The 27,444-nt window shown below is 41.5% G+C and overlaps 1 protein-coding gene across 9 annotated transcripts in view; it reads left to right on the forward strand.

Moving 5' to 3' along the window:
• LOC120530784 (nck-associated protein 5-like) overlaps positions 1 to 27,444 on the forward strand; it is a 746,735-nt gene that overhangs the window by 542,830 nt on the left and 176,461 nt on the right. For all 9 annotated transcript variants that reach the window (XM_039755382.1, XM_039755389.1, XM_039755381.1 and 6 more), the window contains 2 exons: positions 9,999 to 10,103; positions 23,824 to 24,012. In XM_039755382.1, coding sequence (XP_039611316.1) covers positions 9,999 to 10,103; positions 23,824 to 24,012 — 294 coding nt within the window. The remainder of the gene's footprint in view (positions 1 to 9,998; positions 10,104 to 23,823; positions 24,013 to 27,444) is intronic.

Raw genomic sequence — 27,444 nt, forward strand, 5'->3', positions numbered from 1 at the left:
TCACACTCCTCTCCCAATTGTCAAATGCTATCATCTGCAATGAAGTGTAACGAGTTCTCCGAATGTGAAGGAAACACGACGCGCTTGCCTTAGAGCTGCCCGTGGATTTGTCTTGTTAACTAGCATCTCCGGTGCCCTCTACTTTGTAATTCCCTTTGCCTGCATTTTGTATGCCACACGGCAGGAAAAATCAGTTATCCGGACCTTTTAGACCCCAATACATCAGCAATGCAGGCTGCCTGCCCTGAGGACGTTGGGCCTTCGTTGATATTTAATTATTCATCTTCCTTTGACTCGGCCGTTTTTTTGACGGTTGACATATCCATGGCATGTATTCGTGTGAAGAGTCAGATAAAAAAAAAAAGATGAAATCATACATTTAGAACAATGTACTTTGCCTTTAAAAAGTGCTCACCCCCATTTCTTGTTAGACAACGCCGCGTCACGGTGGATTTAATTTGACCTTTTTTGACACTGATCATAGAGAAAAGCTCCCTCATGTCAAAGTGAAAATAGATGGCTGCCAAGTGATCCATCCATCCATCATCCAACCCACTATAACCTTACTACAGGGTCACGGGAGCCAATCCTAGCAAGCACAGGGCACAAGGCAGGAAACAAACCCCGGGCAGGGCGCCAGCCTACCGCAGGGCACACCCACACATCGCCAGTGCACCTAACCTGCATGTCTTTGGACTGTGGAAGGAAACCCACGCAGACACGGGGAGAACATGCAAACTTAACACAGGGAGGACCCGGGAAGCGAATCCGGGTCTCCTTACTGCGAGGCAGCAGCGCTACCACTGCGCCACCGTGCCAGTCACGCAAAGTGATCTAAAACAGAAAATAATTGGTCATGTAAGTGTTTTATATGACACCCCCAAATCACTGCTGGTACAGCCAACTAATTTGAGAAGTCATCGAATTAGCTCAGTGGACATCGCCTGCCTTTAGTTAAGAGGTTTTCAATTAATTTGTATTTTCATTGATGGGGAGAAACACAGAAATCGAGATGACATGTTGGGGTGCCTACCCTATAGACTCAAAATAACAAACGTTTAATGGCGTAATATATAAATTAAAGCAAAAACTAGCCATTGGCTATATCTTAGGGGCTTTATGGAGGGGTCATGGAATTAGCTCAGTGAACATCACCTGACTGGCTACGCTTAAGGGGTTTTCAATTTATTTTCATTGTCGTTGATGGAGGGCAACACAGAAATCAAGATGAAATGTTGAGGTGCCAACCCAAAGACTCAAAGTAACAAACACTCAATGGTGTGGTAAATAAATAAAAACAAAATCTAGCTACAGTCTGTCTCTTCGGGGCGCTGGGAAGGTGTCATGGAATTAGCTCACTGAACATCGCCTGCCTATAGTTAAGGGGTTTTGAATTCATTTGTATTGTCATTGATGTGCACCAACACAGACGACAAGATGAAATGTTTGGGGTGCCCACCCATAGACACAAAATAACAAATGCTTAGTGGCGCAGTAAATAAAAGCAAAGTCTAGCCAATTGCTGTATCTTAGGGGCTTTATGGAGGGGTCTTAGAATTACCTCAGTGAACATCGCCTGCCTATAGTTATGGGGTTTTCAGTTCATTTTCATTGTTGTTGGTGGAGGGCAACACAGAAATCAAGATGAAATGTTGGGGTGCCACCCTATAGACTAAAAGTAATAAATGCTCAATGGCACAGTAAATAAATAAAACCAAAAACTATCCATTGGCTATATCTTAAGGGCTTTATGGAGGGGTCATGGAATTAGCTCAGTGAACATCGCCTGCCTACAGTTAAGGGGTTTTCAATTTATTTTCATTGTTGTTGATGGAGGGCAACACAGAAATCAAGATGAAATGTTGGGGTGCCAACCCATAGACTCAAAGTAACAAACACTCAATGGTGTGGTAAATAAATAAAAACAAAATCTAGCCACAGTCTGTCTCTTCGGGGCGCTGGGAAGGTGTCATGGAATTAACTCACTGAACATCGCCTGCCTATAGTTAAGGGGTTTTGAGTTTATTTTCATTGTTGTTGATGGAGGGCAACACAGAAGTCAAGACGAAATGTTGAGGTGCCAACTGGGCCATCCCATAGACTCAAAATAACAAATGCTTAATGGCGCAGTAAATAAAAGCAAAGTCTAGCCAATTGCTGTATCTTAGGGGCTTTATGGAGGGGTCTCAGAATTAGCTCAGTGAACATCGCCTGTCGACAGTTAAGGGGCTTTTGATTCATTTTCATTGTCATTGATGGGATGCAACAGCCATACCACGTTCAGAGTCACTTCAGTCGCCTTTCTGATGCTCGGTTTGAACTTCAGCAGGTGGTCTTGTTCAATGTCTACAGGCCGAAATGCATTGAATTGCTGCCCTGTGATTGGCTGATGAGATATTTGCATTAACAAGCAGTTGAACAGACGTACCTAATAAAGTGGCCGGTGAGCGTGTATAATACAATAGTAGAAACAGCTTTATTATTCTCCCCTCCACCAAGTGCAGGCACAGACCACTGGGACAACTTGCAAGGCAAACTTCAAGAATAAATGATACTTCTTACTAAACACAACCAAAGACGGCTTAATTTCAATTTCTTTAGCTTGAAATGCCTTCCTCATTCAAGGTCTTTAAGTTAAGGAGTTTAGAAAAACACGAATGAGAAGAATAAAATGGGCACGGTTTGAAGAGTTCAGTTCTTTTTTATTCATTTCATAAAGTGTTTTTTGCTTTTTTGCCGTATCTCTGACTTCAATCTGCCAGAGGAAGAGACGGGCATTTTCCTGACGATCGCCTGACTTGATGTGACATGCACTCTGTTGTCCCTGACAGTTTTGTTCTGTAAATCTCAGCAGGGATGCCTGGGGTGTGTGAGATGGGAAGTCGCAGTGGCAGATGATGGACACATGTGCTTCTGCATTGTCATTACCCACTTTGGGTCATTCTGCGCTTGAACTGGGAGGAACAATGTCTGGCTTGAAGTCTAAATACTGACATTACAAGAAGGCGACATTAAAGGTTTATGTCAGATACTCGGCCTGTAAACTTGCCAGGCATTTGAAGAGCAACGCCAACCTGAACATCAGAGAAAACATTCATCCGTACTTAATACAACTGAAACACATCTACAGCGAGTGCCCTTCGGAAGGTTCCATTATCCCTTGGTTTGCCTCTCTGCTCCACAGTTTAAAATTACAAATCAGACAATTCAGACGTTGTGATTAAAGTGCACACTGCAGACTTTCATTTAAGAGGGTTTGCACTTACACTTTTTCTACACGCCCTTTTCAGAGGACCATAGCGTTTGGCACATAGCAATGGCAGGTCTATTAAAGCCACTGTCATTTTTAAGACATTGTCACATATCCCGGCATGCAATGGATACTTGAAGTCTGAGATTCATAGACATCATTAGGTGCTGAGGGTCTTCTCTGGTGGTGCTCTGCCAAGCCTCTCATGTAGCCATCTTCAGCTCCTGCTTGTCCCCTTACGTTTCCTCTTCAGCATATGGAAGGCCTGCTCAGTTGGATTTCAATCAGATAACTGGCTTGGCCATTCAAGACGTTTAGCTTTGATAAACTCCTGTGTGGCCTCAGCAGTGTGCTTGACTCATTATCTTGTGGTAGGATGAAGTGCTGTCCAGTGAGTTTGGATACATTGACTGGAACTCGAGTAGATCAGATGTTTCTACACCTCAGAATTCATTGTGTGTCTGCCATCAGCAGTTCCATCATCAATGAAGAGAAGTGTGCCAGGACCTGTGAGAGATAGATAGATAGATTTCTGCAGCATTGAAGGTTCCCATGAGCCCAACTGCCCCAATAATTCTTAAATGGAAGACGTTTGGAGCAACCACGACTCTTCCTAGAGCTTGCCACCTGGCCAAACTGAAGTCAAGGAACTGGGTGAGAATGATTACCCAGAAGCCACTAGTCCAAGCCACCTGTCTGGAATTGTGAGAAGCTTTCAGAAGGACCAGCATCATTGCAACACTCTACTGATCTGGGCTTTATGACAGAGTGGGCAGACAGAAGCCTCTCCTCCGTGAAAGACACACAGAAGACTGCTTGAAGTTTTCAAAAATAGATAGATAGATAGATAGATAGATAGATAGATAGATTTTTCTATAGATGTGAGATAGACTTTTTCTAGATATATATAGATAGATAGATAGATAGATAGATAGATACTTTATTAATCCCCAAGTGAAAATTCCCATACTCCAGCAGCAGCATACTGATAAAGAACAATATTAAATTAAAGAGTGATAACAATGCAGGTATAACAGACAGACAATAACTTTGTATAATGTTAACGTTTACCACCCTGGGTGGAATTGAAGAGTCGCATGGTGTGGGGTCTCCTCAGTCTGTCAGTGGAGCAGGACGGTGACAGAAGTCTGTGATGAAGCTGCTCCTCTGTCTGAAGATGATCCTGTTCAGTGGATGCAGTGGATTCTCCATGATTGACAGGAGTCTGCTCAGTGCCCGTCGCTCTGCCACAGATGTCAAACTGTCCAACTCCGTGCCTACAATAGAGCCTGCCTTACTCACCAGTTTGTCCAGGCGTGAGGCGTCCTTCTTCTTTATGCTGCCTCCCCAGCACTCCACCGTGTAGATGAGGGCGCTCGCCACAACCGTCTGATAGAACATCTGCAACATCTTACTGCAGATGTTGAAGGACTCTAGCCTTCTAATGAAGTATAGTCGTCTCTGTCCTTTCTTACACAGATCATCAGTATTGGCAGTCCAGTCCAATTTATCATCCAGCTGCACTCCCAGGTGTTTAAAGGTCTGCACCCTCTGTGCCAGCCGTACATGCCCAAGCCAGAACACCCTCAGCAACACAAAGTTTAATAGATGAGGTGGTCTGCTTTGGATCTCGGGCAGTTCCTTTACGTCTCCACACTTTCCTCTTGCCATCACTCTGATGAGGTTCATCTTTGTCTCTTTGGTTCACAAGACCTTTTCCCAGACTTCTGCAGGCTCTTTGACGTCCTTTATCACAAACTGTAATCTGGCTGTCCTGTTTTTGTGGTGCTCATCTTGTGGTGTGTCTTCTGTGTTTCTGTTCATGAAGTCTTCTGCTGATAGTCGCCTCTGACACACACACACACATTGGCCCCTGAAGTATGTTTCTGATCTGTCAGATAGGCATTTGGGGGCTTTTTCTTGACCATAGTGAGGATTCTTCTGTCCTCAGTAGTGGGGGTGTTCCTTGGCCTACCAGTCCCTTTGTGATTCCTGAGCCCACCAGTGTGTACTTTCTTCTTCATAATATTCCAGACAGTTGATTTCGGTCATCTTCAGATTTTCCTGATGTCTCCAATGGTTTAATTCTTGTTGTTCAGCCTCGTGATGGCTTCTTTGACTTTCATTGGCACAGCTCTTGTCCTCATGTTGAATGATGGCAGCTGCAGACTCCAAAGGGTAGAAGCAAACCGAGGTATCTGATGAAGCCATGAAACCCACCTGAGGAATCACAAACACCTGGGACACCAGTGGTCCCAAACATTATGGGGAAGGCTGTTGTGTGGCCAAAATGTATGCAAATCCCTTAAAGTATTCAATCACGATGTCTGAACTGATTGATTTGTACATTTAAAGTGCGGAGCAGAGGGGAGAATCAAGGACAAATGTGCCTTTGTCCCAAACATTATGGAGGCCACTGTGCTTTAACATTAAGCTTTTATTAATGAACCAGATGTCTTACATTTGGCAGGATTATCATTATCACATCACTGTATGTGACATGTCTTCAAGAATCCTGCTTGTCACAGTTCCACCGACGGACACTAAGCGCTTACATGTCTGCTCAGCCGATTTGGTCACCGGTGATAATTACCTCCAAGATTTTTGGCAAGCCGTTAATTGTCTTTTCATTTTTCTGCACAGACTGTTTCTTGTGCCCCCCACCCCACCCCCTTTTATTCCCTTTAATTTAATTGTTAATCTTCAGAAACTTGTCAGGATGCGTTCTCCTTAACGTCATGGAAGAAGATGATATTAAAGACGGGCTCAGAGAGGCTCCTTTAAGGCACATTAGGCGAAAAGCTTTAGAACGCTTGGCTGGTATTTTCAAGTGAAGTTTTATGCCAGTGGTTTCCTTTTCTACACCCCTAGAAAATGTCTAATTTGTGTTCACACCCCCTACCAAAGTCATAGTACGTTTGAAGATGAACTCAGTTTCTCAGATTTTGAACCGTAAACAGTGCTGTGGGTGAACAAACTCAGCTCAATAAAATGAAGCTTTTAACTCTGTGCATAAAATTTGAGTATCAATTGAACACTTCACCAATAAATGTGTCCCTCTCGTGAAGCTTAGACACTCGATTGATAATCTGGGGGTTGGGGTATCCCACAATTTTAAAGCACGATCAACAGATCGAGGGGTTTGAGGGACTGGAGACCCCCCGAGAAGCAACGGGTGCCAGCGTTCTGTTAAATAACGAAAGCACAGTTGACGAGTTTTGGGCCACTCCAATAATGGCGGCACTGCAGTACAAAAACAGACGCGTGCGCACGTTTCAAATTCACTGCACCGCCAGCAGGAGAGTTGAGCGGAGTGTAAGCAGCAGGTGTTACGTCTAATTCAGCCCCAGGGTAAAAGTGACAATCAAACCTCGAAAGCAGGTGACGTTTCACAATCAGGTCTTGCACAGAAGTCAGTCCTGAACCTCGGCCTTCTCTATGTATCATTGCAAGGTCCAAAGTCCATTCTCTTAAATAAAAAACAAAAAGAGTTACTCACCTTTATCAACACTCCGGCTTGGCCGTGACATTCATATATCTCTGGTGACTCGTCCTATGAAGTCAGTAGACGGATTGGGTGAGCATGGGGGTTCATGAGGTCGCTGGAAAGGGGTGTGTGGCACTCCCGATATCTCTGCAATAGGACGAAGGTCCAAGTCTTTAGAGTCCTGGTGCTTCCTGTTTGTGAGACATGGACGCTATCCAGTGACCTGAGACGAAGACTGGACTCCTTTGGTACTGTCTCTCTCTGGAGAATCCTTGGGTACCGCTGGTTTGACTTTGTGTTGCTCATGGAGTCCCAAATGAGTTACAAGACCTGTATTGTGAGGGAGCGTCAGTTGCGGCACTACGGTCAGGTGGCGCGATTCCCTAAGGGTGATCCAGCTCACAGCCACCTGAGTGGCTGGAATACACCAAAGGGACCACCACATAACACCTGGATGCGGCAGACAGAGGCTGATTTCCGGACAGTAGGCCTGGACTGCATGTCTGCCTCTGTCAACCAGGATCCTGAGCTGTTTCATCGTGTGGTGGGTGAGGAAACGTGCTGTACCAGTGTACCCAACCGGACCTGACCTGACTGACCGACTGTGAAGGCACATCTCCGCAGCTCATTCACAGGTGACAATTGTGTGCACAACATTTGATTCTTTTCCTGTCATAGACGAGGAGCACAAACTAATAAATGACCTACAAGTGACGACAAGTCACAAAACACACTTCACTTTAATTTTAGCAAATCGTAATGCAGCCTTCCTTCAAGGGGTGCGGACACCCCAGCTTGGGAACCCTTGTTTTATGTGGGTGCTGCCCATACGTTTATGTAGTTTATTTTTAACTTTCTCATATACAAAGTATAGGGAAAGTATCATAATCCTCCAAAGATTCGATGTTGAGATTTTGATGAGTCTCAACATTTTTGATCTCTCTGACTTTCTTGTATACAAAGTATAGGGAAAATATTGGAATCCTCCAAAAATTCCATTTCGAGATTTTGATGAATCTCGATGTTCTAGAACTCCCTGACTTCCTCATATACGAAGAAAAAGGAAAGTATTGCAATCCTCCAAAGATTCGATGATGAGATTTTGACGAATCTCGACGTTTTAGATCTCCCTGATTTTCTTGTATATGAAGTATAGGGAAAATATTAGAATCCTCCAAAAATTCCATTTCGAGATTTTGATGAATCTCGATGTTATAGAACTCCCTGACTTCCTCATATACGAAGAATAAGGAAAGTATTGCAATCCTCCAAAGATTCGATGTTGAGATTTTGATGAGTCTCAACAGTTTTGATCTCTCTGACTTTCTTGTATACAAAGTATAGGAAAAATATTGGAATCCTCCAAAAATTCCATTTCGAGATATTGATGAATCTCGATGTTATAGACCTCCCTGACGTCCTTGTATATGAAGTATAAGGAAAGTATTGCAATCCTCCAAAGATTCGATGTTGAGATTTTGATGAGTCTCAACAGTTTTGATCTCTCTGACTTTCTTGTATACAAAGTATAGGAAAAATATTGCAATCCTCCAAAGATTCGATATTGAGATTTTGATGAGTCTCAACATTTTTGATCTCTCTGACTTTCTTGTATACAAAGTATAGGGAAAATATTGGAATCCTCCAAAAATTCCATTTCGAGATTTTGATGAATCTCGATGTTCTAGAACTCCCTGACTTCCTCATATATGAAGTATAAGAAAAGTATTGCAATCCTCCAAAGATTTGATATTGAGATTTTGATGAATCTCAACATTTTAGATCTCCCTGACTTTCTCATATACAAAGTATGGGGAAAGTATTAGAATCATCCAAAAATTCCATTTCGAGATTTTGATGAATCTTAATGTTTTTAGATCTCTCTCAGTCAGAAAATACTATTTTTGAAATTATGTCTGTCTGTGTGTGTGTGTGTGTGAACACGATAACTTGAGTTCGCTTTCCCTTCGGTCAATCAAATTTTCTATACAAGTATGAGGTACAAAAGGTAGGTTTCTATCAACTTTTGAGCTATTTCTGCTAACCGGAAGTGGTATTTTACCTTTTATTCATGCAGCTGCAGAGTCCGATTTATTCCATTTTACCTTTATAATAATTGTTCAATATATTATTAGTTTGATTTGATTTGTTGTTGATAGTCCTTTAATGTATATAATATCAAAATAATCATTGTCTTGCAGCTTACTCCTCAAATATCCATCCCCATATCTGAGTATACGAGAAAGTCAAGGGGAGACCACTAGGAGAGGATTTCCGTAGGGTACAATAGGGCAACAAAAAACCAAAATGCTGTCTCAGTTTCGGCCAAATGTCTCGATTCCCTTGTATTTCCGACTGATTCTTTTCCTGTGTAGAAATGTGACCGCGTCTGGATTTACAGCAGAGGGGTGCAGAGTCGCCCTTAACATCTTGTTGCTCTCCGAAAACCGTACGCCCGATTACGACTTGCCTTTAAACGTATCAATAGAAATCGGTGGCGAATTCATTGGTAATTAGTGCTCAGATTGTTATGTGAAAGTATATTTGGTTTAGTATTCCTCCGGAGTGCAATAAAATAAAGGATAAAGCCTATAATCAAATAGCGTGTGAATATTAATGTAAAAAAAATCCTTGAGGTCCCCAGATCCCAAATGCAATTATTTTCTATTCACATTAATTATTCCTAACAGATGACATTAATGACTTTGAGTTAAAACCTATGTAAAGATGCCCGCACAAGATCAATGCTATTTAGAGAGGGGTCACTTTTAAACGCAACCGTCAGATCGCAGGCAATCTCATCGGAAACATCTGCTGCGCATCAGCGGGATGAACAATTCCTGCTCACTTTTTTTTATTTGTGTGTCATGGATTTTGTGAAATTGTAAATTTGTAGAAGCGTAACGTGCCTTTTGGTTGCCGCTCTTCAGTAAGGGAGGGAATGACGATGACTGTGAGTTTGGGTGCTTTGCATAAAATGCTGATAAAGTCATGAAAGGATTTTATTCCGGGGCATATTTTTTGCTAATTAATTTTATTATTTTAAGAAATGACATTTTGTTTCATTTTACTACTTTGTTTCTTCACAGGAAAATATGTCACCTTCACTTACTGGTGCATTGTTAGAAAATTATCACGACCGGAGCAGGTGGATTCGTGTTTCCTCTTGGAATGTTTTAAAGCCGTGAATTGTTTTGATCTTAACGATCACAATCTGATTCTTTCTAATTATTCTTCTACTTTGGGCTTCTGTTTTTCCAGAAACTTCACTCTCGCATCATGGATCTATCAGCTGGGGACCTCATCTCAGACCCAGAAAGGAGTAAAATCTTCTTGCGGTCACAAGTCACTGAAGCCCCTTTTCATGTGAGCAATTCCTTTATTAAAACTGCTCTTGGCTTATTGTAAAGGCTCTCTGTCTCTGCACGCCGCGCCTCCGAATCAGACATGAAATATTGCGCTCATCCTCCGAAAACATTATCGAGGATTAAAAATGCCTTTTTTTTTCTTTCATTTCTCTCTCTCTCTCTCTATCTCCTCTCTTTCTCTTTCTCTCCCCTGAAATTCAATATCATGTCCCTGGTTGATAGAGCCAAGTGGAAAGTGTCACTTTGCACAAAGAGGAATAAATCTCAGTCATGTTCCCGGGACCCTGTTTTGTCTATTGATTACAGCTCACTCTCCGAGAAATGTCCAAGAAGCTTTTTTTTTTTTTTTATAAAGACTGTATAGGATATTACTCATCCAGCTTTTTTTATGATATATTATGTATGAACTTTTAAAAATTCATGTGGCCGTGTTCAGGGTTTTAGTTCTGAGGAGATATTAGATTAACATGGCCAAAGACGAAACCCAAATCTGATAATACTTTAATGTCTCGCTGTGGTATACAATATATATGTATAGTTTTAAAAATGGCAATTATTTAATACATATTTTAACATACTGTAAATGTGAAAAGGTATCAGTAAAATTGGCCCAGCTCTGATCCTGCAGGGCTACAGGGGCTGCAGCTTTTCTTTCTGACCCATTTCCTAATCAGAGACCAGTTCTCACTCCTAATTAACTCCTTTTTCCCTTCATTTTCCTAGCCCTGTTTTTAAGGATTCAGTCCTCTGAACTGATTCTTTCCTTCATTAAAATGGCAGCCAAAATGAAATGAGTTGGCCAGCTAAACTGGGGTTCCAAACTCCAACCAGTTTAATACAATACAATTTATTTTTCTGTAGCCGAAAATCACACAAGGAGTGTCGCAGTGGGCTTTAACAGGCCCTGACTTTTGACAGCCCCCCAGCCTTGACTTTCTAAGAAGACGAGAAAAAACTGCCAAATTAAAACCCTTGTAGGGAAAGGCAGTTCAAAGAGAGACCCCCTTGCCAGGCAGGTTGTGCGTGCAGTGGGTGTCAAAAAAAGGGGTGAATACAATACAATACACAGAACAGAAGTGATCCTCACATATATTGCACAATATAAGGGTGCAATATATGATATATATATATATATATATATATATATATATATATATGTATATATGTGTATATATATATATGTATATATATATATATATATATATATATATATATATATATATATATATATATATATATATATATATATATATATATATACAGTAATCCCTCCTCGATGGCGGGGTTGTGTTCCAGAACCCCCCGTGATAGGTGAAAATCCGCGAAGTAGAAACCATATGTTTGTGTAGTTATTTTTATATATTTTAAGCCCTTATAAACTCTCCCACACTGATAACATTATTAGAGCCCTCTAGACATGAAATAACACCCTTTAGTCAAACGTTTAAACTGTGCTCCATGACAAGACAGAGATGACAGTTCTTTCTCATAATTAAAAGAAAGCAAACATATCATCTTCAAAGGAGCGCCGTCAGGAGCAGAGAATGTCAGATTGAGCGCTTGCAAAGAAAAGCAAACAATCAAAAAATCAATACGTGCTTTTAAGTATACAGAAGCACCGCGATAAAGCGGCATTTTGTAGAGGAGCGTCCGTGTTCTCTGTGTAAACAGCCCCTCTGCTCACACCCCCACTGTCAGGCAGAGAGAGCGAGAAAGATAGAGAGAAGCAAACAAGCACCGCGTGGGAAGCATATCTTATAGCATTGAGGAGTTTTAGTTAATATGTAATACATGCTCTGATTGGGTAGCTTCTAAGCCATCCGCCAATAGTATCCCTTGTATGAAATCAACTGGGCAATCAAACTGAGGAAGCATGTAACCTAAATTAAAAGACCCATTGTCCGCAGAAAGCGGCGAACCAGCGAAAAATCTGTGATATATATTTAGATGTGCTTACATTTAAAATCCGCGATAGAGTGAAGCCGCGAAAATCGAAGCGCGATATAGTGAGGGATTACTGTATACACATATATACTGTATGTATGTATGTGTACACATATATATATATATATATATGTACACATACATACATATATATATGTATATATATATGTGTATAAATATAACAACAGACTAACAACAGAGATGCAGTCTGCACAGTTAATCAGCAGCTCTAGTCAGGGTGTGCTAAACTGAAGTCCTGAGTCTTCAGCCGGGATTTGAAAGCTGAGGCCAAAGGGGCATCTCTAGTACAGAGAAGAGAAACAGAATAGGTGAGGGTTAGTAACAAATTCTAACTATCGGGTTACTTATGTTTTAGTGCTAATGACTAACAACAGAGATGCAGTCAGCACAGTTAATCAGCAGCTCTAGTCATGGTGTGCTAAACTGAAGTAGTGAGTCTTCAGCCGGGATTTGAAAGCTGAGACCGAAGTTGCTGAAGTCTCTTAATGAGAAGTTGATTCTTGCTGTTAATTAAACCCGTTGTTTAATTCCATGCTTTCATTCTGCCACAGCAGGTCAGGTTAGATTGGGGAGCAGGCACTCGGACAACACATTGCTGCACCCACTACATGACGAAACAGCTCGGGTGACTCTTCCTATGAAGTTCTTGGAGGGATTGGGAGAGCATGGGGGGGTCATAAGGTCACTGGAAAGGGGAGTTTGGCGCTCCTAATATCTCTGCAAAAGGATGAAGGTTCAAGTCTTTTGAGTCTTGGTGCTTCCTATTATGCTCTGTATTTGTGAGACATGGACGCTATCCAGTGACCTGAGATGAAGACTGGACTCCTTTGATACTGTGTCTCTTCAGGGAATCCTTGGGTGCCGCGGGTTTGACTTTGTGGTGAATGTGCGGTTACTCACGAAGTCCCGAGTGAGGCACACGACCTGCATTGTGAGGGAATGTCAAGTTACAGTAGTACGGCTATGTGGCACGATTACCCGAGGGTGATCCGGCTCGCAGGATTCTCATTGTTGAGGACCAGGCCAAGGGAATGCCCACGTAACACCTGGCTGCAGCAGATAGAGAGTAATTTGAGGGGGTGGAACTAGACCAGGTGTCTGCCTGGTGGGCGTTTGCCAACTGGGATCCCGAGGTGTTTCATCCTGTGGTGGGCACGGTGTAGCTACACCATAAGCTATGTGGACTATGGCGCCGATCATAGGCAGAAGTATACATCAGCCTTAATTCTCCTCTTCATTGATTCCTGGTAGGGTGAATTTTGTTACCGCAATTGCCAAACAAACAATTCCAGATATGAATTTCTCTCGAAATCCCAGGACTTTACCTTTGTTCAATTCTGGGCAGATCATTTATCTGTACTTCCAACTTTTGGAGAGACGCCTGGTTACATTTTGTGGCTGGACACTTCAGTCCCTGTGCATCACACTGTGGTCTGCGGCCTTAAACAGCTGAAGCCTTTTCAGAAAGCCGTTAGCAGACTCAAACTGAAGCAAATAAAGGAGGGCAGTGACCCGAAAAACAAAATAGATTTGTGTGATTATTATTTAGAGGACCAAAACCAAACGCTAAAGCTCTAAAGAACGAGAGTAGTTAAACAACGCGTCTATTGACAACCGTAATCTATCATCCCGTTGTCAGACTGGCCGGAAGAAGAATCCGCAGTCACTGCAGCCCTCCAGTTGTATTACTTATTTATCCATTTCCATTAGCATTTAGACAGCAGGCCATTTATTTATTTTTTAAAAATGTAATACATTTTTATTTATTAGCACGCATGATGAATAATATTCAGTACGGCATACTTTTTTTTTAAGTTCGACTGTTACTTACACTGGGGCTGGAGATGCATTTTATGTTGAAAAATGGCTTTCAATATTCAGAAGATGAATTAACATATTTGATCATATATATAATATAATATAATTTAGGCCTTTACATGTGTCTGTCATATAAAGAGAACACCTAAGAGTCGGTGTGTTTACATGCACTCTGTCAATGAAAAGACAAAGAGCCACAAAAACGTTTGGGGCAGCACCCCCCCAGCTACAAAGCGTTAAATTGGTGGTACAGTTGAGAACAGATTGGAGTCCAAAACAGAACTGCCTGGCTGGGGTTTAAGATGGCGGCTTTAAAGTAAGGCACAGGAAGTAAGGTGATCGTGAGCGGAACCGAAGTGGTGTCTTCGAGACCGGGAGTGACGTCATCTGGGGCGTGACCGGAAGTGATGTCATCTGAGTTATTACTGGAAGTGGCATCTTTGGGGACCGGAAGTGAAGTGGTGTCATCTGGGTCATGACCAGAAGTGCCATCTTCGGGGACTGGAAGTGAGGTCATCTGGGTCATGACCAGAAGTGGCATCTTTGAGGGGGACCGGAAGTGGCGTCATCTGGGTTGTGACAAGAAGTAGCATCTTTGGGGGTGACCGGAAGTGACATGTTCTGGATCATGACCAGAAGTGGCCTCTTTGGGGATGACCGGAAGTGATGTCATCTGGGTCGTGGCCAGAAGTGACATCATCTGGGTCATAAGCAGAAGTGGCATCTTCAGGGTTTTGGAAGTGATGTCATCTGGGTCATGGCCAGAAGTGGCATTTTTGGGACAGGAAAGTGAAGAAATCTGGATCATAACTAGAAGTGGTGTCTCCGGGGTCCAGAAGTGATGTCACCTGGGTCGTGACCAGAAGTGGCCTCTTTGGGGACCAGAAGTGACATCATCTGGGTCATAACCAGAAGTGGCATCTTCGGGGGGACCGGAAGTGATTTCCTTGGGGACCGGAAGTTGTGTCATCTGAGTTGTGACCGGAAGTGGCATCATCTGGATCGTGATCAGAAGTGGCCTCTTTGGGGGGGACCGGAAGTGAAGTCTTCTGGGTCGTGACCAGAAGTGACTTCTTTGGGGACTGGAAGTGATGTCATCTGGATCGTGTCCAGAAGTGACATCATCAGGACCAGAAGTGACATCATCTGGGTCATACCCAGAAGTGGCATCTTCGGGGTCCAGAAGTGACGTCATCTGGGTCATGACCGGAAGTGACATCTTCGGGGTCCAGAAGTGACTTCATCTGGGTCGTGACCGGAAGTGGTGTCTTCGGCTGGGACCAGATGTGATGTCCTTGGGGACCGGAAGTGGTGTCATCTGAGTTGTGACCGGAAGTGGCATCATCTGGGTTGTGATCAGAAGTGGCCTCTTTGGGGACTGGAAGTGATGTTATCTGGGTCATGTCCAGAAGTGACGTCATCAGGATCAGAAGTGACATCATCAGGGTCATAACCAGAAGTGGAGTCATCTGGGTCGTGAATGGAAGTGGCGTCTACGGGGGACCGGAAGTGATGTCCTTGCGGAAGTGACGTCATCGGGGTCGTGACTGGAAGTGGCGATCTTGGGGCTGTTAGTGACGTCATCAGGATTGTGACCAGAAGTGCCATCTTCAGGGGGGGTTCAGAAGTGATGTCATCGGGGTTGTGACCGGAGATGACATAGTTGAGGGAGGCCAGGCAGAATTTCCCATTATTGGTCTGCATTGGAAAGAGAGAAAAGGTTAGTACACTCCTCCACCCCCTGGTCTGGTGTGGAATTACCCTCATTCGAGCCCTTTAGCTGCCACCCATGCCCACGTGTGTGACAATACACATAACTGGGTTAAGGTGAATAACAGATGCCCGGCTTCTTAAAAATCTGCATATACATGTGAAAGTAACCTTCTGGGATTCTCCTTTATCAAAACGCTATGATGTCATTAAACTGCACAAAAAACAGTTAAACACCATCGACTAACAAGAATTTGAAAATGATCACAACGCCTGTGTTCATTGTTTAGTCAAAGTGACGCTTTAACGATATGTTTCGCTTACCGGATTGCATGCAGCACACTCTTTGGTGCTTGTCTGTCTGACTGAGCCCTGCAAAGGGACGGCAGACCAGTATGTGTGCTTCATGCCTTACACGCAGTGCTGCTGGAATTATAATAATAATCATAATTATAATAATAATAATAATAACAGTTTTTTTTACTTCAATAAGATATTCGTTTGGTTATTTGTTAATGTAAAAAATAATCGCACTGCATAACACACGTTTACTTGTAATGCGCTACCCTACTGATCTTGATGTTGTGCTGCACTGTTTAGGTCATCAATATAAATGTAGCGATTTCTGAAACATCGAGAGATTATGCCAGTCAGGAGAAGAAATAAAGAGATCACCCAAGCATTTGCCTCTGGAAAAGTAGCTTATGGACGCTTCTACCCGCGGCTGCTGGAAGTGTGTGCTCAGTGCAACAGACGTGTGCCGACTCCAGAATCCTTAACAGTAACGCGGTTAAGGGTTTACATGGCCACATAATCGGGTTATTCGTGGAGAAGTCTGCCTCCATTAATCAGGATTCTCAGAGGCCAATAACCCGAGTTCTCTAATCGAAATCAGAAATCCGTGAATAAGCACAGCATTGAAGTGCATGTAAACAGGAGAACTGCATTTTACAACCCCACACATCTGTTTTCCTGACCTGCTCACTCTTTCCTTTTTCGTAAATAGTTTCATATTAATTTTAAAGATAAAGAGAAGTGACAGGCTTAATAAATGAAAGATAATGACTTTGATTAATGAAGAAAGTATTTTTAATTAGCCAATTAAAGCTCGCAAAGATCAGTTTTCACTTTGACCCTAAGGAATCTTTTTTCTGTTGTTCAGTGTCTACAATGGCAAATTAAATCCACTGGGATTCAATCTCGTATAACAATAAAATTTAACAAACCTCTAAGGGGGCGAAAACTATTTATGGGTACTGTGTGTGTGTGCTGTGCATATGCATTTGTGTGTATATATCCATCCATCCATATTCCAACCTGCTGAATTCCAAGCACGGGATCACACGGGTCTGCTGGAGCCAATCCCAGCCAATACAGGGCACAAGGCAGGAACCAAACCCGGGCAGGGTGCCAACCCACCGCAGGTGTGTATATATATATATATATATATATATATATATATATATATATATATATATATATATATATATGTATAAAATATACATATACACACACACTCACATACATATGTAAAGTATGTCATATGTTCCGACAAAACGTTTGGCCCCCAACCTCACCAGCTTTATGACAGGAAGTACATTTTAAGTTCATCAGAATTTCTAGGCTCCACTCATTCCTAATAAAAGCATTAATGTTCTGCGGGTCCATCTGGTTTGCCAAGTCTCCCTCATTCCAACAGATGGCGCATCACAAACATTAACACTGCTTTTTTGAATCCCATATGTTTTTGAGTAGTGAGAAAAGCACTATATAAATGTAAAAAATTATTGATTATTATTATTATACCAATTTTCATCTAACAGAAACATATGCATTATATGGTTCACAGCAAACACTGAGGTCTGTGTTGATTACTTTGATTTCAACATGTCTTAGATGGGTAATACTACTAGTTTAAGTGTCTGTGTATCCATCCAGTTGCTTTATCTCTGTGTTTAAAGCTGATGGGACATCACAAGCATTTGTTGTAATAAAATGTATCGCATTTGTCATTCTAACAGATGGTGCATCACAGACATTAGCACAGCTTTTACAAATCCTGTTCCAAATGGCAAATAACAGGGACACAGTCACTGTATGTTGTATCGCAAACATTTATGCTGAGGTCTATGTTGATTACTTACTTTGTAGATTTTCGCTCGTTTTAGACGTGTGGCACGGGCTAGTAAAAGGTTAAGTGTCTCTGTGTCTATCTGTGTGTCCATCTGGTTGCTGTGTCTCTGACATTGCAAAAGATGGTGTATCACATTTTTATTAATTAACTGCATTGCATTTGTCATTCCAACAGATGGTACATCATAAACGTTAACACTGTTTTCACAAATCCCGTACCAAATGACATATGCCAGAGACCCATGCATTGCATTTGTCATTCCAACAGGTACATCATAAGTTAACACTGTTTTTACAAATCCCATACCAAATGACATATACCAGAGACCCATGCATTTCATTTGTCATTCCAAAAGATGGTACATCATAAACGTTAACACTGTTTTTACGAATCCCGTACCAAATGACATATACCTGAGACCCATGCATTGCATTTGTCATTCCAAAAGATGGTACATTATAAATGTTAACACTGCTTTTACAAATCCCGTACCAAATGACATGCATTGCATTTGTCATTCCAACAGATGGTTCATCATAAACATTAACAGTGATTTTAAGACTCTTCTATCAAATGTCATATTACCGAGACATATGCACTGCAAGGTGCACTGCCAATGCTAACGCCGAGGTCTACGTTAGATACTTAGATTTCAACTTGTCTTAGGTAGGTAGCACAGCTAGTCTATAAATAAGTGAAATAGTCAAAACCACAGAAAGTTCCATCCCTTAGATCTCAAAAACATTACATCCTGCTGTTGACATTTTAGATGAAGACAAAATTCTCCCCATCATCTCCTTTTAAATGCAGGAAGATATGAACACGCCGTACAATTAGGCAAGATATTCCATTATGACCTGATTGGCAGTGACTAATATCTGCTGTCAGTTCAAGTCTCTAAGATCAAATTTTCTCTTCATGTATCACATGCTTTATTTTTCTGATTTTGCTGCTCTTCACTTTCCAGACTTTTGGAGATCTGTACAGTATACTGTATACAGTGACTTCAGAAAGTATTCAGACCCTTTGTTATGTTGCAGTCTTGTGCTAAAATCATTTAAATTGATTTTCTTTCCCTCATCAAGCCACACTCACTACTCCAGAATGGCAAAGCAAAAGCAGGCTTTCAGACATGTTTGAAAATGTATTAAAAATCAAAAACTCACTTTGGCACAAGAATTCAGATCCTGTGCTATGACCCCTGAAATCATTCTCAGGTGCATCCCATTCTATCGATCGTCGTTGAAATGTTTCTACAGCTGGTTTGGAGTCCACCTGTCATCAATTCACTGGACTGGACTGATTGGGAAAGACTATAGAAGAGCTGAGCAAAAACCAAACTGTGAGGTTCAAGCAAGGATTGCCTGCCTGCAGGGCTTAGAGACGGGATCGTGTCGAGAAGAAGATCTAGAGAGTTCTCCAAAAAATTTCTGCAGCATTGAAGGTTCCCATGAGCCCAACTGCCCCAATAATTCTTAAATGGAAGACCTTTGGAGCAACCACGACTCTTCCTAGAGCTTGCCACCTGGCCAAACTGAAGTCAAGGAGCTGGGTGAGAATGGTTACCCAGAAGCCACTAGTCCAAGCCACCTGTCTGGAAATGGGAGAAGCTTTCAGAAGGACCGCCATCACTGCAACACTCCAGTGATCTGGGCTTTATGACAGAATGGGCAGACAGAAGCCTCTCCTTAGTGAGAGACACACAGAAGACTGCTTGAAGTTGTCAAAAAGATAGACTATGGATAAAGATTTAATGCACTCAGCCAATAGGAAACCTCCATGGCCTGGGAACCAATCAGCAGAGGCTAACTTGCATCACTTCCAGAGCTTCCTAGGACAGCTGAAAGGGGAGGGATAGATAGATAGATAGATAGATAGATAGATAGATAGATAGATGTGAAAGGCACTATATAATAGATAGATAGATAGATATGAAAGGCACTATATAATAGATAAATGGATAGTTATGAAAGGCAGAATATAACAGATAAATAGATTTGAAAGACACTATATAACAGTTGGAGAGGCAGGAAAGGCACTATATAATAGATAGATAGACATTGCTGGTCAGCAAGGAGATTGCATGCAAGTCCCCGGATGTGTCTGTCTCGTTGAGGCCCTTAGCAGTGTGTCTGTCTTCATTGATAAACTCTGTATGTACAGTTAGTGTACATACAGTACAATAAGACATGTGGTGCTCTGATGGGCTCAGATGGTGGTATGCTGTATGTAGAGTACAGTTCCAGTTATTTTTTGAAAGACCTTCTTTTCCCTGGGAACGCCTGTGGTGAGGTGAAGATCTGAAGAGGGCTCCAAAAAATTTCTGCAGCATTGAAGGTTCCCATGAGCCCAACTGCCCCAATAACTCTTAAATGGAAGATGTTTGGAGCAACCACGACTCTTCCTAGAGCTTGCCACCTGGCCAAACTGAAGTCAAGGAGCTGGGTGAGAATGGTTATCCAGAAGCCACTAGTCCAAGCCACCTGTCCTGTTCAGTGGATGCAGTGGATTCTCCATGATTGACAGGAGTCTGCTCAGCGCCCGTCGCTCTGCCACGGATATCAGACTGTCCAGCTCCGTGCCTACAATAAAGCCTGCCTTCCTCACCAGTTTGTCCAGGCGTGAGGCGTCCCTCTTCTTTATGCTGCCTCCCCAGCACACCACCGCGTAGAAGAGGGCGCTCGCCACAACCGTCTGATAGAACATCTGCAGCATCTTATTGCAGATGTTGAAGGACGCCAGCCTTCTAATGAAGTATAGTCGGCTCTGACCTCACTTGCACAGAGCATCAGTATTGGCAGTCCAGTCCAGTTTATCATCCAGCTGCACTCCCTGGTATTTATAGGTCTGTACCCTCTGCACAGTCACCTCTGATGATCACGGGGTCCATGAGGGGCCTGGGCCTCCTAAAATCCACCACCAGCTCTTTGGTTTTGCTGGTGTTTAAAAAATGTCATGAAAATCCAAACACCATAAAATGCCTTTGCAGACGCGTAGTGTTAACCCTAATGGTCATGCCGTCTTGATTTCAAGCTCTCCATCTGCGTGTGGTGCCGTGAATTCAGGCGGCTGAGCTGCCACCCCATTTATTTTATTTTTTGAAACTGCTATTGTATTGCAGGCCTAATGTTGCCCAGTCTGCAGTTTAGGAAATTCAGAGAATGGGAGATTTTATTTAGCTGCTGACTTGAAGAAGGCAGAAGTGATATTTGGTGTAATTATTTGTTTGGCTTTGGGGCAAACATCTGCTAAACTAATACGGGACACAATAAATACCTCTGAATGTCGAGCGAGCGCTGCCCTTCAGTAACAGAGACGGCACTGACTTGTTTGCCACAGACGTTTTGAATTGATAACTTGTAAGCTTTAATGCGGGCCTCTTAACGTAAAGCACCGAGTCGCACTTGACACAAGTATTGCAGTTCCAGGCAGGCTTATATGAAATAAAACAATAATGCGTACAATGCAAAGTGTTACTGAGAAACCTGATCGTGTCTCCATTGAAGCTTTCGCTTGCAGCCAGCCTTTAGTCACCGTCAGCCCAAATCACTTTTGTGGAAAGCTGGCAACTATCAGAGTATTGAAGGCAAACCTAACATGTCAATAAACCGAAGAGGCAGAAAGACTCCGCTGTCTTCAGCTGACATAAAGATGGATTGTGGTTTATCAGAGTTTCACACAGAAAGAGTGAAGGGAGATAGGAAACCAAAATTAGGCTACGATGCAAGGCTTTTGTTCTCAGCGCTCGGCCTCCGGAGCTTCCAAATTAATTTAACTTGTCTCGGCTATGAAGCTGGATCTGAGTTATACATTTTGACCATAATGCAGTTGTCAGATTTCACTTTTTTTGCAGATATACTGCAGCTCTGACCTTGTCTAGCAGAGTCTGTTTTTAAACTAACGAAAAATACGCTTACAGTGACGGAACGTGATGTGAACACGCGTACATTACAATAAAGACGCAGTCATACAGGGTTGATAGTTTGTTAGAAATGTTGAACGCTGGGCCGTGTCAAAATATACAGGGACAAAAAATATATATATATATACTGTATATAAAATTTTCGAGATCCGCTTTGATCTCCCGCAAGGTGCCAGGGCCATTTTTGTCATTGTCTGTGTCTTGCTACTCATGAGAGTGCAGGAAATCTCAGTTAAAACCAACAAACCTAACTTTTCTTCTAGCAACAAGACTCCAACTAAAACATAACGGATTGTTTTGTCACAGTTTACAGTTGATTATTATTGTCAAATCCTTTTGACAAAAGTCGACATCAGCCCTGAAAGACTTAAGATTTCTGTTTCTTTAAATAAAGTTGGATTCCATCTGACACCTGCATTTCTAGAAATTATCTTCCAAGTAAAATCAACAAAATGTCCAGTCCATACTTTGCAGAACCAGCAGCGCATTCCTCGTAATGTGGCACAAATGGTGTATGCTGCGGTTAGAAAAATGCTAGAAAAGATTTAACTTTCAAGACGTATGCAGTATATGTGTTCACAGAGACATGCAGCCAAAATGTTTAATGTCAGTTATGGTGAGTGGCAGTTGGCTGTTAAGGTATTAACACACATCCCAGAAACTTCCTTAGGATAAAGCTGGAGAGATGAGAGCGGGTATAGACAGTAGAAGGCATAAAGTGTATTAGACAGTCTGCTGTATTTAACTTAATTAAAATAAACAAGAAATAGGGGGATAGGCAACAAGTGAAAGCCACTTTATAAAATAGATGGATTTGAATTTTAGTATAGTAGGCAGGATAGATAGATAGATAGATAGATAGATAGATAGATAGATAGATAGATAGATATATAATAGATAGATAGATAGATAGATAGATAGATAGATAGATAGATAGATAGATAGATAGATCTTTAAGGCACTATATAATAGATAGATAGATAGTAATTTTAGTGTAGATAGATAGATAGATAGATAGATAGATAGATAGATAGATCTTAAAGGCACTATATAATAGATAGATAGATAGATAGATAGATAGATAGACAGATAGATAGATAGATAGATAGATAGATAGATAGATAGATAGATAGATAGATAGATAGATAGATAGATAGATCTTAAAGGCACTATATAATAGATAGATAGATAGATAGACAGATAGACAGATAGATAGATAGATAGATAGATAGATAGATAGATAGATAGATAGATAGATAGATAGATAGATAGATAGATAGATAGTAATTTTAGTGTAGTAGGCAGGATAGCATAGACTTAAAAATACCAATTTGATAGATATGCTAATGCTAATCATATTAATGGCGAGATCACTAGAGTATTGGCTGACTCCTTTAAAAAAACTTGACTGGATGGCATTTGATTGATGGATGAATAGACAAATAGGAAAGGCACTATATATCCAAAAGAAATATAAAATAGGATGAATTTCACTTTAAGATGAATGAATGGCTGGAGAGATAGATATGAAAGGCAATTTACAATATATCCAATAGACAGATGGACACATGGGGATGAAGTGCATTATATAACTGAGAGATAAATGGAGGGATAATATGAAAGGCACTATTTGATAGATAGATAGATAGATAGATAGATAGATAGATAGATAGATAGATAGATAGATAGATAGATAGATAGATAGATAGATAGATATTAATTTTAGTGTAGTAGGCAGGATAGCACAGATAGAGAAATGTCAATTTAAGTATAGATCGATAGATATTTTATTTATCCTATGCAGAAATTGTATTACAGCAGGTGTCCCAGAGAAACTACACAGAATGTACTTTAGGATAGAAAAAATAATAAAAAAATAAAGAAAATCAGCAAATGGATAATATCCATAATGTAATAAATATTAAAGATCAATATTAGCATTGAAAAGGAAGAAAAGCAGCCTAGCCTGAGGACATATTATATCTCCCAGTGACAGATGGCTAAAAATACATTTTAAATAAATAACAGAAGTTTTGTGCTTTGTTGAAAACATAACAGCTACTTATTCTTTGGCCTTTGTGTACCCTTTGGATTAATAATTAATATTAGTATGAATATTTGTTACTACATTCTCACCACTTTTATTTTTCTTCTTAACTCTTTCTTCAGGGGGTGCAGCAGAGTATGAAATCCGCCATCCCTGTGCTGAAATGTCACAATCAGCTGAGTCTGACGGTGCCATCCCAGCTGTACCCTCGCAGCAGCTGCAGCAGCAGTGAGCTCTCTCTGTCCAGCGCTTGCAGTGAATTTTCCAGTGGATCCTACACATGGAATGATGGGAAGTCATGCAGCAAAAAGGTGGGGGTTTACTTTACACTGACGTTGCAAGACGGGTGCCATAAAGTCCAAGTAAATGTAACTTTAACTTGATGTTGTATAAAAAAAACCTGAGCATACTTGATCGTCATATTTTCATATATTAAAGCATAGGTGTGATCATTTTAAAAAGTTATCAACAGGCTTTTCTCATTTACACTCCCCTTTCCTTCTATAAAATGTTGCACAGGATCATTTGTTTGAATCTCTTTAAAGAAACAGCCACATAATATATATATATATATATATATATATATATATATATAGTGTGAAGTTAGTGCCCGACCCGTCATAGACTCACTTCAGAGGCACGTGTAAAATGGCACAAGACTTTTATTTTCTTCACCTGTGGGGCACGTCTTCCCCGTGAACCCCACAGGCAATACACAGTCCCACAAGCACTTAAAGATAAGCACCAAACACACAAAAGCACTCTCTTCTCAAACCACCACTCCACCCCGGCAACCCCATCCTCTTCCTCCTGATTCTGACCCCCGAGTAGTGGCTGCAGGCTCGTCTTATAGTCCTCCCAGAAGTGCTGCAGGTGGTAATCGGCCTAATTAGGCTGCACTTCCGGGTGTGGCTGCATTCCAACCCACAAGGGCTCGTTAAGCCATGCAGCTCCTCCGGGTGGTGTCCATGGAGCCCCACAGGTCTGAGCCCTGAAGTCTCATGCCTGTGGCCCTGATGTAACCCAGGAGGACTGCCACAAAGCGTCCCAGGGAAGGTAGTGTACATCCCATGATTGCTTCCACGGAACATATGTAGCAGGGCCGTCCCAACCGGGCATGGGACCCGGCTGCCCGTCACAATATATTTGACAATAAAACTATTTCAACCATTCTATGATCTCCTTCTCGCAACTGAAAAGAGGGCACTGTGGTGGATGTTAGTGTTAGCCAACTTGCTGACCAACCACAAGCTTTACCTGGTAGGTAACCACCCACACAGTCAGATTGTGATTCAGACTACGAATGCCTTGAATATATATATATATATATATATATATATATATATATATATATATATATATATATGTACTGTATATATATATATATATATATATATATATATATATATAGTTGATCCCGGTTAATCGGACCAGCCGCTTATTCGGACCAAATCCTAAAGAACCGAAACAGATCATATTACATAAGCCTAATATTGTTCGCTTATTTGGACTAAAATTCCGTTTAATCGGACCAAAGAAAGTGACAGAGAATAGGAAAAAAGAAGCCACAAGTCGCCCGCGGAAAGAGGATGTAAAGCGGGTCAGCGACATCGGGAGGATCCCTGGGCTCCCCAGGAGAATTTATGCTTTTATCAAAGGTCAGGAAGTCGGACAATTTGTACCAAGTGCAAACCAGTGGGGGTGAACATGCCTGCCCTTTCTTTCCTAAAACGGACCGTCCAGTAGCCGGCGACATGAAGTTGAGCGTAAACAAGTGCAGTGCGTAAACAGAATGTGTCAGATCACACTAGACAAGTTCTTCAAACGTTGAATGGAATTTGGTAATGTAACCTTTTTTATTGTGCTTCGCATGCTGAGTGTCATTTAGATCATTTCGAAGAATCTGTACATTTCTTTTTCAATAAACAAAGTTGTAAGCAACCGTACAGGTACATGTATGTAGTTCTTGTTTTACATTCGCCATATGCATGTGCAGCACAATAAAAGTTATAATGACATTTTAATATGTTACTTATAGCACATCCCGTCTTGGTTGCACATGTATAGGGCATGTTCGTGTGATCGGACCAGCCGGTTATTAGTACCAAAATGATCGCTTCCCGATGTGGTCTGATTAACAGGAATCGACTGTATATATATATATATATATATATATATATATATATATATATATATATATATATATATATATATATATATATATATATATATTGTGACAGATATGTCATCCCCTTGAACCCTCAGACCAGACTACTAGACACCAGTTAAAAGTCCAAATTCTTGACTTTGTATTATAGTAATCAAGTGCACAAAGCACCCTCCACTCCACAATACTTATACACAATAACAATAATCCACAATTCACAATCCTCCACTCCCAGACGCGTTGTCACCCTTCCTCCCAACTCAGCTCAACTGTCTGGGATTTCCCAAAGTCCTTTATAGTCCTTGACCCGGAAGTCCATGTGATTACCCAGCACTTCCGGGTCAGGTGAAAACTCCTCTTTTCTTCAGCCTGGAAGTACTTTATTTCTTCTGTCCTCGTGACTATGAAGTACTTCCGGTCTATACTGAACATACGAGTCCTTGAGCCTCCCTGCAGCGTCCTCTGGTGGCCCCCACGATATCCAGCAGGGCTGTGAAGGGAAACTACAAGGTCCATGATGCCCTGCTGGAATTCGGGACATCTCCACGTTGCAGGGAGGGCTCCACCTGGTGACTTGGGGGTATTGGCCGGGATAAGCTGAACGCCATAGTCCACTATATATATATATATTTATTTATTATTTATTTTTTTTTTTTTAATTTCTAAACTCTCCCTGTGGCAGAATGGGACACCACCCAGGATTGGTTCCTGCCATTTGCTTTGAACAATTCATGATTTAATTGACACTAACCAGCATAATAATAAATAAATACATAATTAAATAAAATACAGATGAACAGATGGATACTGCAGACAAGTTCAAGAAGTAAAAACGTACTCCCTAACTGATTTTCTACAACATCAATGCCATTTTTCTGTTTCCACATCAAATGGTACCGCTACTGCATTTACAATATAAGCAACGGGCAAACACCCCCATAACAGATGTAGTCGTTTACTCCAAACAGGCCTTGTGATGGACTGGTGCCCTCTCCAGGGTCTATTCCTGCCTTGCACCCTATATATATATATATATATATATATATATATATATATATATAGATATATATATATATATATATATATATATATATATATATATATATATAGATATATATATATATATGTAGATATATATATATGTAGATATAGATATATACAGTATAGATATATATATATATAGTGATGGATTCTTACCTGGCGGGGATGCCTACCAGGGGAAGGAGCTTGCACAGGGCAATACCTCCCCCACGAAGACAGAGGGCAGCCCCCGTGGTTTGCTACGGTATTTCCGAAAACGAACGAGACTCCCATCTGCCAAATAGTTACACGACCCAACAGCGGTCGGCGTCCAAATTCTTAGAGGGACAAGTGGCTTTCAGCCACGTGAGATTGCCTACATAACAGAAGGACCAGGGGAAGGAGCTTGCACAGGGCAATACCTCCCCCACGAAGACAGAGGGCAGCCCCCGTGGTTTGCTACGGTGCCACAGGTTTGGAGCCGGCAAGCTCAACATTGCTGGGACCTGAGGTCACCTCTAATGGGGCGCAGGGGGAGTGGCTGAGCCCTCCTCAG

The sequence above is a fragment of the Polypterus senegalus genome, chromosome 6 (assembly GCF_016835505.1).
Source record: "Polypterus senegalus isolate Bchr_013 chromosome 6, ASM1683550v1, whole genome shotgun sequence".
NCBI classification, from domain to species: domain Eukaryota; kingdom Metazoa; phylum Chordata; class Cladistia; order Polypteriformes; family Polypteridae; genus Polypterus; species Polypterus senegalus.